Source organism: Eurypyga helias, unplaced genomic scaffold (genome assembly GCF_000690775.1).
Source record: "Eurypyga helias isolate BGI_N326 unplaced genomic scaffold, ASM69077v1 scaffold21204, whole genome shotgun sequence".
NCBI classification, from domain to species: domain Eukaryota; kingdom Metazoa; phylum Chordata; class Aves; order Eurypygiformes; family Eurypygidae; genus Eurypyga; species Eurypyga helias.
The window spans coordinates 20,174-31,858 of record NW_010247225.1 but is presented as its reverse complement, the minus strand read 5'-3'; the positions used below and the strand labels follow the sequence as shown (position 1 = coordinate 31,858).

Sequence of the window (11,685 nt, the reverse complement as noted above, 5' to 3'; positions counted from 1 at the left end):
TCAGTTTTTGTCAATGTACAGAAATGTTAGCCCCAAATCATGTCTCAGTACAACAAATTTTACTTCAAAATCAGAGCTTGAAATTATTCTTTCAAGGACAGAAAACAACTTCCACTCTTCAAACATAGCAAGTCATCACAGAAAACACTGGTAGCTGCTTGAAATTTGATTCTCCTTTTGAGTTTCAGTGCATTTTATGTTTGTGAAAAGGAATGTTAAAAACCAAGATATTTATTTAAAGAGTAGGTGAATACAGTCAACAGCAATGCCAGGTTTCTCACGTGCTCTGATCCCTTTCTTCTGGAGCTGGGCGACTCCCGCCTCACCGGAGCAACTCCGTTTCGCAACAGAACCACAAACCAAACCAGTTCAACACAAATTAAAAACGTTCTACATTTAAAGAAAGTTTACTGGTTCTCATTTTTAAAGCCATCTCAGGTGTTCAGGATTCACATTTCAAAAGGGCCTCACCAAGAAGACAGACTGATACATACCCTCAACAAGAAATTAACCCTTATTGCTAACAAGGAAAGTAACTCATTTCAAGCTCTGCATTTAAAGTGCCCATAACTTTTTTTTTTAACATAGCAACCAGCAGGCAACACGTAACTTGTGACATTTATCTACACTGTGTTATCACCACCTATGACAAAGAGCAGGCACTGAACTTTCAAAAAGTGTTATTACAAATCGCAAAGATTACATATTACCAAAAAAGTTAGCATCCATATTCAAGAATTTAAATATTTTTTTGCAATGTTATTTTATGTATATATTTATAGATGAGGAATTAACTGATTTTGGGGTTTGGCCCATTTCCCTCAAGTTCCTCACCAAAGAAATCACACTGGACCGTGTCAGCAGGGGAGTGAGTGCTCATGAGCTGACCAACAATGCAGAATCCTTGCGCAAATACCCAAAACCTGAGCTGGGAAAAAAAGCTACCCTCTGTTAACAGTGCTAGGTTACCTTTTTAAGTAAATACACTCCCCGCCCACCTGCCCAGGAACTAACATTTTTCCGCCCTCCACCCACGCGCACAATACACGGAGATGCGACGGATGCTGTATAACCAAGCTGCTCCTCCACGGCGCCATGTCTGATCAAGTCCATGTATTTCTTAAAGCACGGTGCAATTTTAGTCTGAAGCGCTTCCCCCCCCCGGTAATATCTATAAACAAAGCCTATTTTAAAATCAATGTTAGAAGTCGACGGTCTTGTTTCCCCTGTATCCTCAAAACAAGACTGGGCTGCGTGTTAGGAAGCACGCCTACGGCTGAAGACGTTTCGAACATTAGGTTGACTTGGTGCTGCAGTGTGGGTATGGAATCTGCAGGAGTCCCGGCGGTCACGTTGCCTCCAACTTACTTCTCTTTCATTTTTCTCAAATAACGAGCCCGTACCTGTTTGTTTGTTTTCATGAGTAAATTAATGACAGCAGGTGTCGGTAGAAGAGAGAAGATCCATCCCTAAAAAAACAAAAGTTGGAGTACAAAAATATTTCATATCCAACATTATTCTTGACTTTTCTTCCATAACAAACACACCCAAAGGACACTGCGGATCCTTACGTTTCCCAAGGTGACTTACCATGAGCGCGTGGGGTAGGCACCCGTTGGTCTGGGACTGCAGGCCTACCGTGCCCAGGGCAGCTCTGACGTAGGTTTCAGGACTGGGCTTATCGAAGGTCGGCTTGCGGATTTTGGACATTTTTGTTGCCACATAATACGGCAGTACACTCTGCACGTAGGAAAGATCATGTTAAGCAGGGAATGCTTTCAGATCAACTTACACTCCATCAAGGACCTAAAATTATTGGAAATTAGGTAATCTGTGTACTGAATTTTAGCTTGCTAGCTTTCTTTTCACTTCTAAGATCACAACGTACAATATCAAAAGCATTTTTAATCAGATATCTTCTGGCCCGTATTTGGAACGTGAAACATAGTTCAGTGGTCTGCTGGCAGTCAGCATCTCCAGCTGGAGCCCTAGAAAACATTTGCAAGCACATGGTTGAAAAGCCTTTCTTACAATTTGCCTTGTAAGTACAGAACTTGATTCCAGTTGTTTAACAGAAAACGCAGTACTGTTGCTTCTCTGTTTGCTTGGGAAGGAGGTGCAGAACCCAAGACGGGGATTTTCTACCTAAGTAAAAGCTCCTCAGTTTGGCACCTGTACAGAGAGAAACACAAAGGCAGGAGGAAGGAGGAGAAAAGGGAACACCAAGAGACCTGGAACATTGAACCTGCAATTCCCACAGAAGGGTTCAGAGGAAGGAGGAGAATATAAGTACCAGAGTAGAAGACCTCAAGGACAGAGGGAAGGATCAAGAAACTGAGCACAGTTAAAGGCCTTTTATAGCAATGTTTTGGAAGAAACAGGAAAAAGTGGTGGTGGGTCACAGAAATACCTGGCCCTGGCATAATGGAAAAGCAGGAGGAAGCAGCATGGGTATGTTGTTGACAGAGAGACACTGGTACCACAGAGACATGTGAGTGATGGGGCAAGATAGGCCTGGGGGTTCAAAAAAATCACATTCCACCTAGCTCATGCTACCGGAGAAGGAAAGGTGCACGTATACACTCATACGCTAGGAAGCAACCCTCTTTCCTCACAGTCATGGTTTTGGCGTTGCTTCCAACTCGTCCTTGATCTAGGCCTCTAAAGAAGTAATTAAAGAGGGCCTGGTCTATACTCACTTAGTCAGATATTGACCATACCAGATCTCAGATGCTTAGAAAGGTTGGAAACTTGCCAGCACTTTGACACGGCCCTGTCTGTGGCCGTGCCAGTGATTCGACACACACACAGTCACTACTGCCCGTCACAACAGTGAGCACTGTGATTCGTGTGCCTTTACAGCAGGTATCCAAGAAGTGTGTGGCCACTTCTGCTACGCTAAGGGATCTCAAAATGGAATACCATCTTGAAACTTGGTATATTTGGGCAAGTGACAATTTGGAAACCTGCTTCCCCACATTAATCTCTGAGAAACAGACCACACGTGCTTGACCTCAGACAAACTTAGTATCACACTCTCAGAAGCATAGCGTGGGGAGGGAAAGGACCCCTTGAGCTCGCACTAACTAATTGTTCATGCCATAGCTGTCCATATTTCCACAGGAATTTGACCACCACACACAAGAATCATTGTGTGTTCATTCCTTCACCTTAGAACATTAAAACCATGCCCTTCTCTCTATAAATAGGACTTTCAACATTATACTGCATGAGTCCACTTTCAAATGAAGAGAAAAAGCATGGAGCCCTGAATTTCAGGACTGTGAACAGTCACCATTGCCTTTAAAGTCCCCAAAAGCTACAAATGCTTGGAAAAGAAAACTACTCATTCTGTTACCATAACAGCAGAGGTACCTAGTCTCACCTCTAAATGTGAACCTCATCCACTTTTCAGGTTACATTTCTAAACTTAATCTCTAGTTTGGTGTTTTAAAAACAGAAAACAATTATAAGCTTCTTATTCACCACTAAATGGTATCTGTAACATCCCCACACAGAGTGACGTGATAGTTATAGTTGAAGATTTATTTTGTGCCTTCCTCTGCTCAAAACAGACTTTTTAAGTGAGCTGCACTACCCAGTTAAGCCACTGGATAGCACGAAGAGGCAAACAATCGTGCATGAAGTACTTGAAAGAGCAAGCACACTGTAGCACTGCTGGTTAGCTATTGATCCGCAGACTTCAAGGCACACAGCAGCACAGGATTACACTCCAACATTTTTTTCCCCTCCCAAAAACTCTCCAGAAAACAGAGACATTAGGTTTACCATCTTCCTATTAACTGTACCATATTTTAACAGCCATGAAGAGACCTGTTGAATCCATTGTTACTTCTTCCCCCCTCTTCCTCCCCACAAGGAGCTCAGACATACATGAAACATATCTAAAACGGACAATGTCAGATTTTAAAAAAATTCACTGCCTAAAGCCTTTTAGCATTTTGCATGCAGGCAGCTATAAGCCACACTACCTGGGCAAGTAACTGTATAGAAAATTCCTTGTCTTTACCCAAGGAAAGCCTAGCCTGCTCTTCAGTTTCAAAATATGCCTTAAAAGTAGCTTATGTCAATGCAATGTCTCTTGCTCACTTCAAGCATTTGCTACTGCTTACAGCTCTGATGCTTATTAAAATTGTCTGGCACTCAGAATTGAGGTCTTGAATGTTGTAAGGACGCAAGAAGTCAGATTTCAACCCCTGAACAGATGCCTCTACTAATTATGCTACAGTGACATGAAAATAAGCCCCAAAAAGTCAGAATAGCTTGTTTACACAATTTTATCACTTATTTTACCTTACTTTTTCAGAAGACCTGAGCTCTCAGGTGTTTCCAAAGAAGTTTCTTTGTATTTCTTTGTAGTGAAAAGGAGAGTGAGTGACAAAGGGGAAATGGAAGAACTGCAGCAACCAAAGCTGAACTGTACAGAAAGCTAAAAAGCTTTGGAGGAAGGAAGGCAATGACATTAGCCATTAGTCTGGTGACAGCACTTCTGTGAACACCTGGAGAGAGCGAGCTGGGCTTGTTCAGGGTGGTAAAAAGGAGGCTGGGGGTGACCCAATACTTGCCTAAAGTTATTTCAAGGGCAGTTACAAACATGAGAGCCAAACTCTTCTTGGTAGTGCCAGTCAGAATAACAAGAGGCAAAACTGTCAATTTTGTCTGTGGATGGTTGGATTGGACACTAGGGAGAAAGTCTTTTGCTAGGAGAGCAGTACAACACTCCAAAGAGGCTATCGAGAGAGGTCGCAGCATCCCTCTCCTTGAAGGTTTTCAAGACTTGGCTGGATAAAACCACAATTAGCCCATGGCCTAGTGCTAGCAGCAACCCCACTGCTAACTGCTAGGAGAGCAGGAGGTTAGACTAGAAAACTTTCTAGAGATCCCTTCAAACAAATACTTGCAAGATTTTTTGATCTCATATTTTATTGTGGATATGGTAGAAAACAGGGAGTGAAAGTTATTACTGTGGCGCTTTTGTTAAGCATAGTAATGAAGTATAGAGGGAAGATGGCAATAACTAACCAAAGTTAAAAAAAATAAAAGGGGTAAAGAACCAAGCAATATTTTTTGTGTATTCAAAGAGGAAAAGGTTTCAGAAGAGTCTGCAGAAACCTTTCTGGGAGATGTTTTACCAAAAAAGTCTTGAGAAAAGTTCTTATCTTCCTCATTCCTTTTCTTTTTGCCTCTCTTTCTCTCCATGTAAACATGCACAGAATCTTAACCTACTGTGCTGCTTCTGTAAAATTAAATAGGCCTGTCAGCCACAAAGAAAATATCTTTAAAGATGGCTAGGTTGCAATAAAAGCACTATATACTATCAAAACCTGCCTTCCACAGAGAAGGCAGTTGAGTAAAACTGATAGACTTTAGGTTCAACTTCAGAAACAGGTAAAATCCTCCCTGCACTTTGTTTCTGCTTTTCACACAGCGCTACTCCGCGGGTATCGGCATGGTAAAAGTTAACTGTTCTAAATGGTGATCTCAGCTGGAAGATGGGAATTAAAAGGGCCGTACTTCTGAAGGTCAGAGAGATGAACTTCAAGGAATCAAAGGGGGATGTAGTCTTCTTGAGGGCTGGAAGGAGATACGTCAGCTAGTCTTCACAGGGATGTACTCGTAATATTAATCAGTGGTTTAGAGTGACTTAGGCTGGAACGAGAGGACAAGGACATGGACTGCAATAAAATTAGCATAACAAATTGAAGCTGTGACAGCTATTGGTCATCAGGCCCACATTACTCAGAATAGCAATTCACTGTCTACATTTAGGGGCAAAAAAGCAGTGCTGTCAGGAATTCAGCACCCTTACCCAGCATGGGAATTACAAAGACAGCTTACCACAACCTGTGAAGCTTGTACAGGAGAACGTCACTCTTGATACAGAAAGACAGCTTTAATTCTTCATTGGTTTATAATGTTAAAAATCTAAGACATTGATTTTTTTTTCTAGCTTTTCCATACCCACAAGCTAAAATAAAATAATCTTCCCCATACTACGTACGTTCATAAAGTGTTTAATGCCTTTAGCCAAACACTAGTTACTCAGTTTTTCACCTTTTTGGTTTCAACAGGTACTCCGTAGTCATAAATGAACAGTACCTGCTCCTTCTTTGTTCTCCTCTCAAAGTGACTATTTAGACAAAATCTGGGGAGGAGGAGACAAATGCACATAGCAACAACACGTCCCAAAGGTGCAACACTTCTTTCTCCTGCAGCATCGGTATCTAAATATCCTCATTCTAAGATAACTATCATCAGCTTTACCTGACAAAGCAGAGAAAGAGCTCAGACATTGTGCCACAACACTCACATCACACCCAGTGAAGCTCTGTGTTGAAGGAGCCCATGCCTCAGTCTGAAGAAATCCTACTGGAAGACTTGGTATTATTGATATAGGAAAGAAATCTCTACCATTTCCTTCAGTGAGACTGTGGCCACACATTAAGAGGGACACAATGCATGTAGACGAAACTGATTGGAAGAACAGATGTCTCATAATGAAGCTAAATCTGCAAGTAAATACAATTTGAACCACACTGGGGAGATAGAAGTAATACAGAAGGGTAAAAGTGAAAAGAAAGCAGTAAGGAACTTGCAGTATGTTAACAATTGACTCATTTCAGAACAGTTTGGGGCTGAAGCCAGAGAAAGATTTGGAAAGTGCTGTGAGAAGGAGAGTAGTAAGAGAAAGTAACAAGGAGACACTAAAAGTTGCTCCAGCTTAATCCACTTCAAGAAGTGAGAGCACACACCATCCACCCTGTATGTTGAACCTGTACCTGTTTTGAGTGCCAGCTTTTCAGGCACCCCTCACTGATGCACACTGGTTTAGCTGAAGGTACATCCCAGAGTGCTAGGGCATCGAGCACTCCGAGGAGAGGTTACGCTTTGGGAGCCCTACAACAAGTTATAATCTGTTACCAGCGTAAAACTGATGTCATCTAGTCTGTCCTCGAGGTCTGTAACTACAGTAGCTAGAATGCTTTCAGGGACCACCTTTGCTAGCTTCCTCCCCACTGCCAACTGCCCCCAAAATAAACAGCATCCCTTAAGATGTTTAGTATATGGTTTAAATCTAGGTTGAAATGGAGTTCCCATTAAAGGGTCAAGGAATAGCTCTAACAGCAATTGTCTATTTTCTTAACATAATCCTCTCTTGGAAACTGTGACAGGACGTTATACTAAACATCGAGGACTAAACATCTGGATACTAAACGGCAGGACATTTCCTGGTGGTAAGTTCTTGTTTTGCTAAGTATGCTTCAAGGGGAAAAAAAAACCCTAGCATGTCAGAAAGGTAACAGAGCCTTAAGACCTTCTCTGTGGTCTTAGTCAGTAACAAAAGTTGTGCTCTCATGCGTAATGAGAGCACAATTGAGGCAGGCAACTTTGTGCCTTGCTCCTTAGAGGGCCCTTCAGAGGTCAGATGGTTTTGAGAACCACCATACAAACAGGGGAACGACCAGCATGGACGTAGGCTAATCCTGTTTGTAAGATGATCCAAAACTGAATTTACTGCCTTCACAGCACAGGGAAGATCTTACACCAGCTTTCTCAACTGACTATTTCTCTGGAGAGCAACAGGTGTAACAAGTAATGAAAAACTCAGTGTTTGCGACCAAAGCTGGAAATTCCAGCTACGGTTTGGAAGCAAACACTAAGACTATGTGAGAAGTGATATTAAAGCAAAATCCTATCAAGCTGTGAGACTTGGTTTGCTTTTATGCCCCATCAAAAACAATTAAAACCATGGAAGGTAAACAAATGGAGGGGAAAAAAAGGCAAGAGTCATTATGTAATGGACTGATTTCATTTTCTTTAGTACTGGATTTCCACATTACTACAGAGGGTCTTTGAGGCTTTTTTTTGTTCTTGCTACTATGCTCACATTAGCAGCATATCCACTGATGCTGCCGGGACTGCTACTATTCTAGTCTTTTGAGCAGTTTTCCATTGAATCTCTGTACAAACGCACTCCCAAACTGCATTCCAGTAGATGAAGTTGTATAAACATGTATTCTACAGAGTTGCACAGAGTTTCATGGAGTATTTTATACTTAGACATTCAGTTATCACCATCATCTTACAAAAAAAACCCCACAATCCCACAAAAGACAACCAAAACCAAACCATTTTTTTTTTTGTTGCATGGAGACGCATTGTTTCAGAGTAATGTAAGAAAGCTGCTAATGGGATCAAAGGAAATCCTTATCCTTAATCTGTGTCACATATTCATCAATAAGAGAATATGCCGATTCCCTTTTGTTACCAAGACACCAATGTTGCTGTGGTAACCACACTTACATGAAACAAACTCTACTCACCTGCACAATGATGCCCTTGCTCTTGTATTCTGCATGGAGGCCTCGGGAGAAGTAATCCACAAAAGCCTAAAGAGAAAAGGGAAACATGCAGCATGCTACACATTAAAATGAAAGCTATGGTTTGCAGGTTTTTGTAAGCATATTGAATTACTACCTAGAGCTCCTGTTTTCAAAGTGAAAAACCTCAGGTTTTAAAAAACACCTTTGCATATTAGAACAACGCCATTGGACTAGATAGCATATACTTACATAGTATTTTTACAGAAGTGAGGCTCAACGTAAACAATATAAACCTCTTTTTAATTTCTAAGGAAAAAAGAACTAGATCACAAAGCCTAGTTTAAAAAGAAAAATAAGACATTGTATGTTCACATTGTCCATACTTATGTCATCTCCTTAGACTTTTTTTTTTAAGAGAGATTTAAGTATGTATCACCTGTACATGGATTTTAAAACATAGCATTTGAATACTTTCTCTTCTGTCTTTACCCTTGAAAGTGCCATCCTACAGTGATACTTATTCCTAGACCCAAAGCCCGCCTCCAAAGATTATCTTCCAAGCTTCTGAAAGTTTTAGAAATTACAAGACTAAAAGTTTAAAGGAAGCAGTGGAAGGGTTTAAAAGGTGGATGCTAATACCTGCCTTCAAGATGCCCTCACATCTGATACAGCCACTTCCATAACCATGCCAAGAAAGCATTGTCCTAATAACCCAAGGCTACGCAGCGATCCAAAGCAGCGTAGGTTCTACCTTCCCGAGTTGTTCTAAACTGCCTTCCCCCTTTCCCCTCCTGCAGTCCAGAGAGACAAAATACCAGGTTCTGCTATGGTTTCTTGTTGCAGTGAAACAATACAGCCAGGTAGAATGAATGGAGTACCTTCAACTGAAGGAACTAAGCTATCTTATCCACGCTTGACGCTAAGATAAATACTAAATAAATTAATTCAGGTATTTAAGAAGCAGTTGCTTCAAAGCAGTTCCAAAACAAACAGCAAAGCTCTAGTATTGCACCTGCTTTACAGTCTTCCTTTGGACATCACGTCACCAGTGGACTAACACAAATCCTAACTGAAACCAGCACAGTGCGCCCAGTGTTCTTTCCTGTCAAGGTCACCCCACTGAACTCAGCCTATGCAAGAAGCAACAGAAACACTCCCACGCTACTGGGCTATTTCTGTAGACACTCTTCTAAGCATACAGAAGATCTGAAAGAAAACTAGTTTTTGCTGCGTAGGTCCTTTTATCCTTCATCTTGAGGTTGCATGCACAAGCTAGAAGGAGGCTCATTAAACCAAAAAAGCTTATCTTCTGTCCAACTGTTCTTTCCTTCTCCCTTTCTCCCAAACCTAAGTTCTTAATGAAATTCAGTACTCTACATGAACGAGACTCAGTCTGGTCTAGCAGCAATGATTGGAGTGAGCTATCCATCCTATTGCAGCAAAAAGGCACTTGCGCAGACATGCAAATGGTTGGTTGCAGTCCCTGAACACAGCTGCCCGACGTAGGCGTGCTACCTGCACAGAGTATAGCAGTTGTCTATTAAAAATAAAGACATAAAGCTATGGTGTGTTAATCAAAGTGCGTTGATCATTCAAATTTCTAACTGTTTCTACATGACAAATCCCGGAATCAGTTACTGCTCCAAATAAGGAGAGACAGTATAAAAAGACTGTTACCTCTACTAGTTGCAAAGAGCTTGCCATAAAGAGAATGTTCATTTTACATGAGAAGAAAACACACCTTCCAGTATCCAAATGAGCTTTGGAGTTTTTCTTGAAGAGTTTATTTCAAGACAAGTTGGGTTTCCTACCTCCAGATGCTCAAGCCCAACAACCTTTAACTTAAAAAAGTCTTAAGAACACACTCTAAATAAACAGCCTCCGAATAAGCAGATGAACATGGCATGCTAGAATATTTGTCTCCTTGGATATGCAGTGACAAATCCAAATACTAAAGACATTGGGTGGGAGAGGGAGAAATAATCATATTTCAGTTCTCATCAGTATTAATAGAGGTAGATATGTAAACCTGTCAAAGAAATAGGACAATGATCCCTTTAGAAGTGTCTCATTTCACTGTAAAATAGGGAATCCTCCACAGGAAGGTTAAAGACCTGGACTGATAATTAGCCAAAGCCATTGACCTAGACCTGAAGGATACTATGCTTTAAATCCCCTCTGTATAGGCAAGAAAAAAAGCCTCTAGAAAGTGCAGATACAGTCTTTCTAAAGCTACATCAGGGAAGTCACTTTCATACTTAGCAATCTGGCTGTGGTAGATGATGAGCAGTGCTGAGAACAGGCAGATTACTTCACCTGTAATTGAGTTTTAAGGGGAGGGGAAGAAACATTTGAGATTCTCATTGAAAAAAAAAAGACTAATCAAAGCAGCGTATGGCATACTATCACTAAAATCAGAAGCTCAGTTCATTCCATAAAGCTAAAGGCATTGCCACAACGTAAGTGACCTTTTGTATTAAAACAAAGAACTGTGCTCACAGGAAACAACTATTTCAAGAGCAAATTTTATCAGCTAAAACTAATGGAAGCCCTCATGATTTAAAAACTTAAATATTCCCTCCTTTAGAATGAATAAAGTAGTGTGCATCACTTCCTTTCTGGAAACATGAAGATGTTACTGAGAGCCTAGAGGAAATGTAGGTCTGCTCTGACATGACTGACACTCCTTGAAGGTTTCCTCATCCTGTCGAGGTTCTGCTTTGACTCTGAAATCCTTGCAGTTTTTCTAACTACCAGGTGTGCGTGGAAAAGCTGTTGTGCCATACTGATTTAATACCAGTGCAAGTGTGTCTTCCGTTTACTTTTGTCATGTATATTCTAGTTCTGTATGGTGTATACCCATATTCTGCCTTTACAGTGTTAACTAGGTCTTTTACGGGGACATTTTAGAGGCCCCCATAAGTATCTTTCGAGGAAAAAAAATAAGACCAGCTGCAGTAAGACAAAACTCTCCCAGTGACACAGAGAAACCAGAGCAGACAAATTTAACAAAAAGTGCAGATCTAGTAGTAACTTATGAACCAGTAAAATAAACCGGCCTATTGTGGAAGACAACTGGAAATTTCAGTAAAAGGAGCATTTGGCTAAGCAGGAAGCTTCTTGATGAATTAAAAATGAGCATATGAGAAAGTCCAAAGAACTAACAAAGAGAAACATAAAACATTATTGGGTACTCAAAAATAAAATCCAAGCTAAGAAAAGACTAGCAAAGAATATTAAGGCTAGCAGTAAAGGATCCTACAGGCACACTAATTTCAAGAAGAATTTCAGAGAAATGGAGGTCTGTTGATGGATGAGGGAGACAACCTAGAGATCAAGG

At 40.9% G+C, this 11,685-nt stretch overlaps 1 protein-coding gene across 1 annotated transcript in view; it reads right to left on the bottom strand.

The window, feature by feature from the left end:
- Positions 1-998: 998 nt before the first annotated feature.
- HSD17B12 (hydroxysteroid (17-beta) dehydrogenase 12) overlaps positions 999-11,685 on the bottom strand; it is a gene marked incomplete at its 3' end in the record, with an annotated part of 30,262 nt that continues 19,575 nt past the window's right edge. The window contains exons 5-8 of the mRNA XM_010150679.1: positions 8,346-8,411; positions 1,591-1,740; positions 1,369-1,469; positions 999-1,171 (exon numbers count right to left, since the gene is read on the bottom strand). Coding sequence (XP_010148981.1) covers positions 999-1,171; positions 1,369-1,469; positions 1,591-1,740; positions 8,346-8,411 — 490 coding nt within the window. The remainder of the gene's footprint in view (positions 1,172-1,368; positions 1,470-1,590; positions 1,741-8,345; positions 8,412-11,685) is intronic.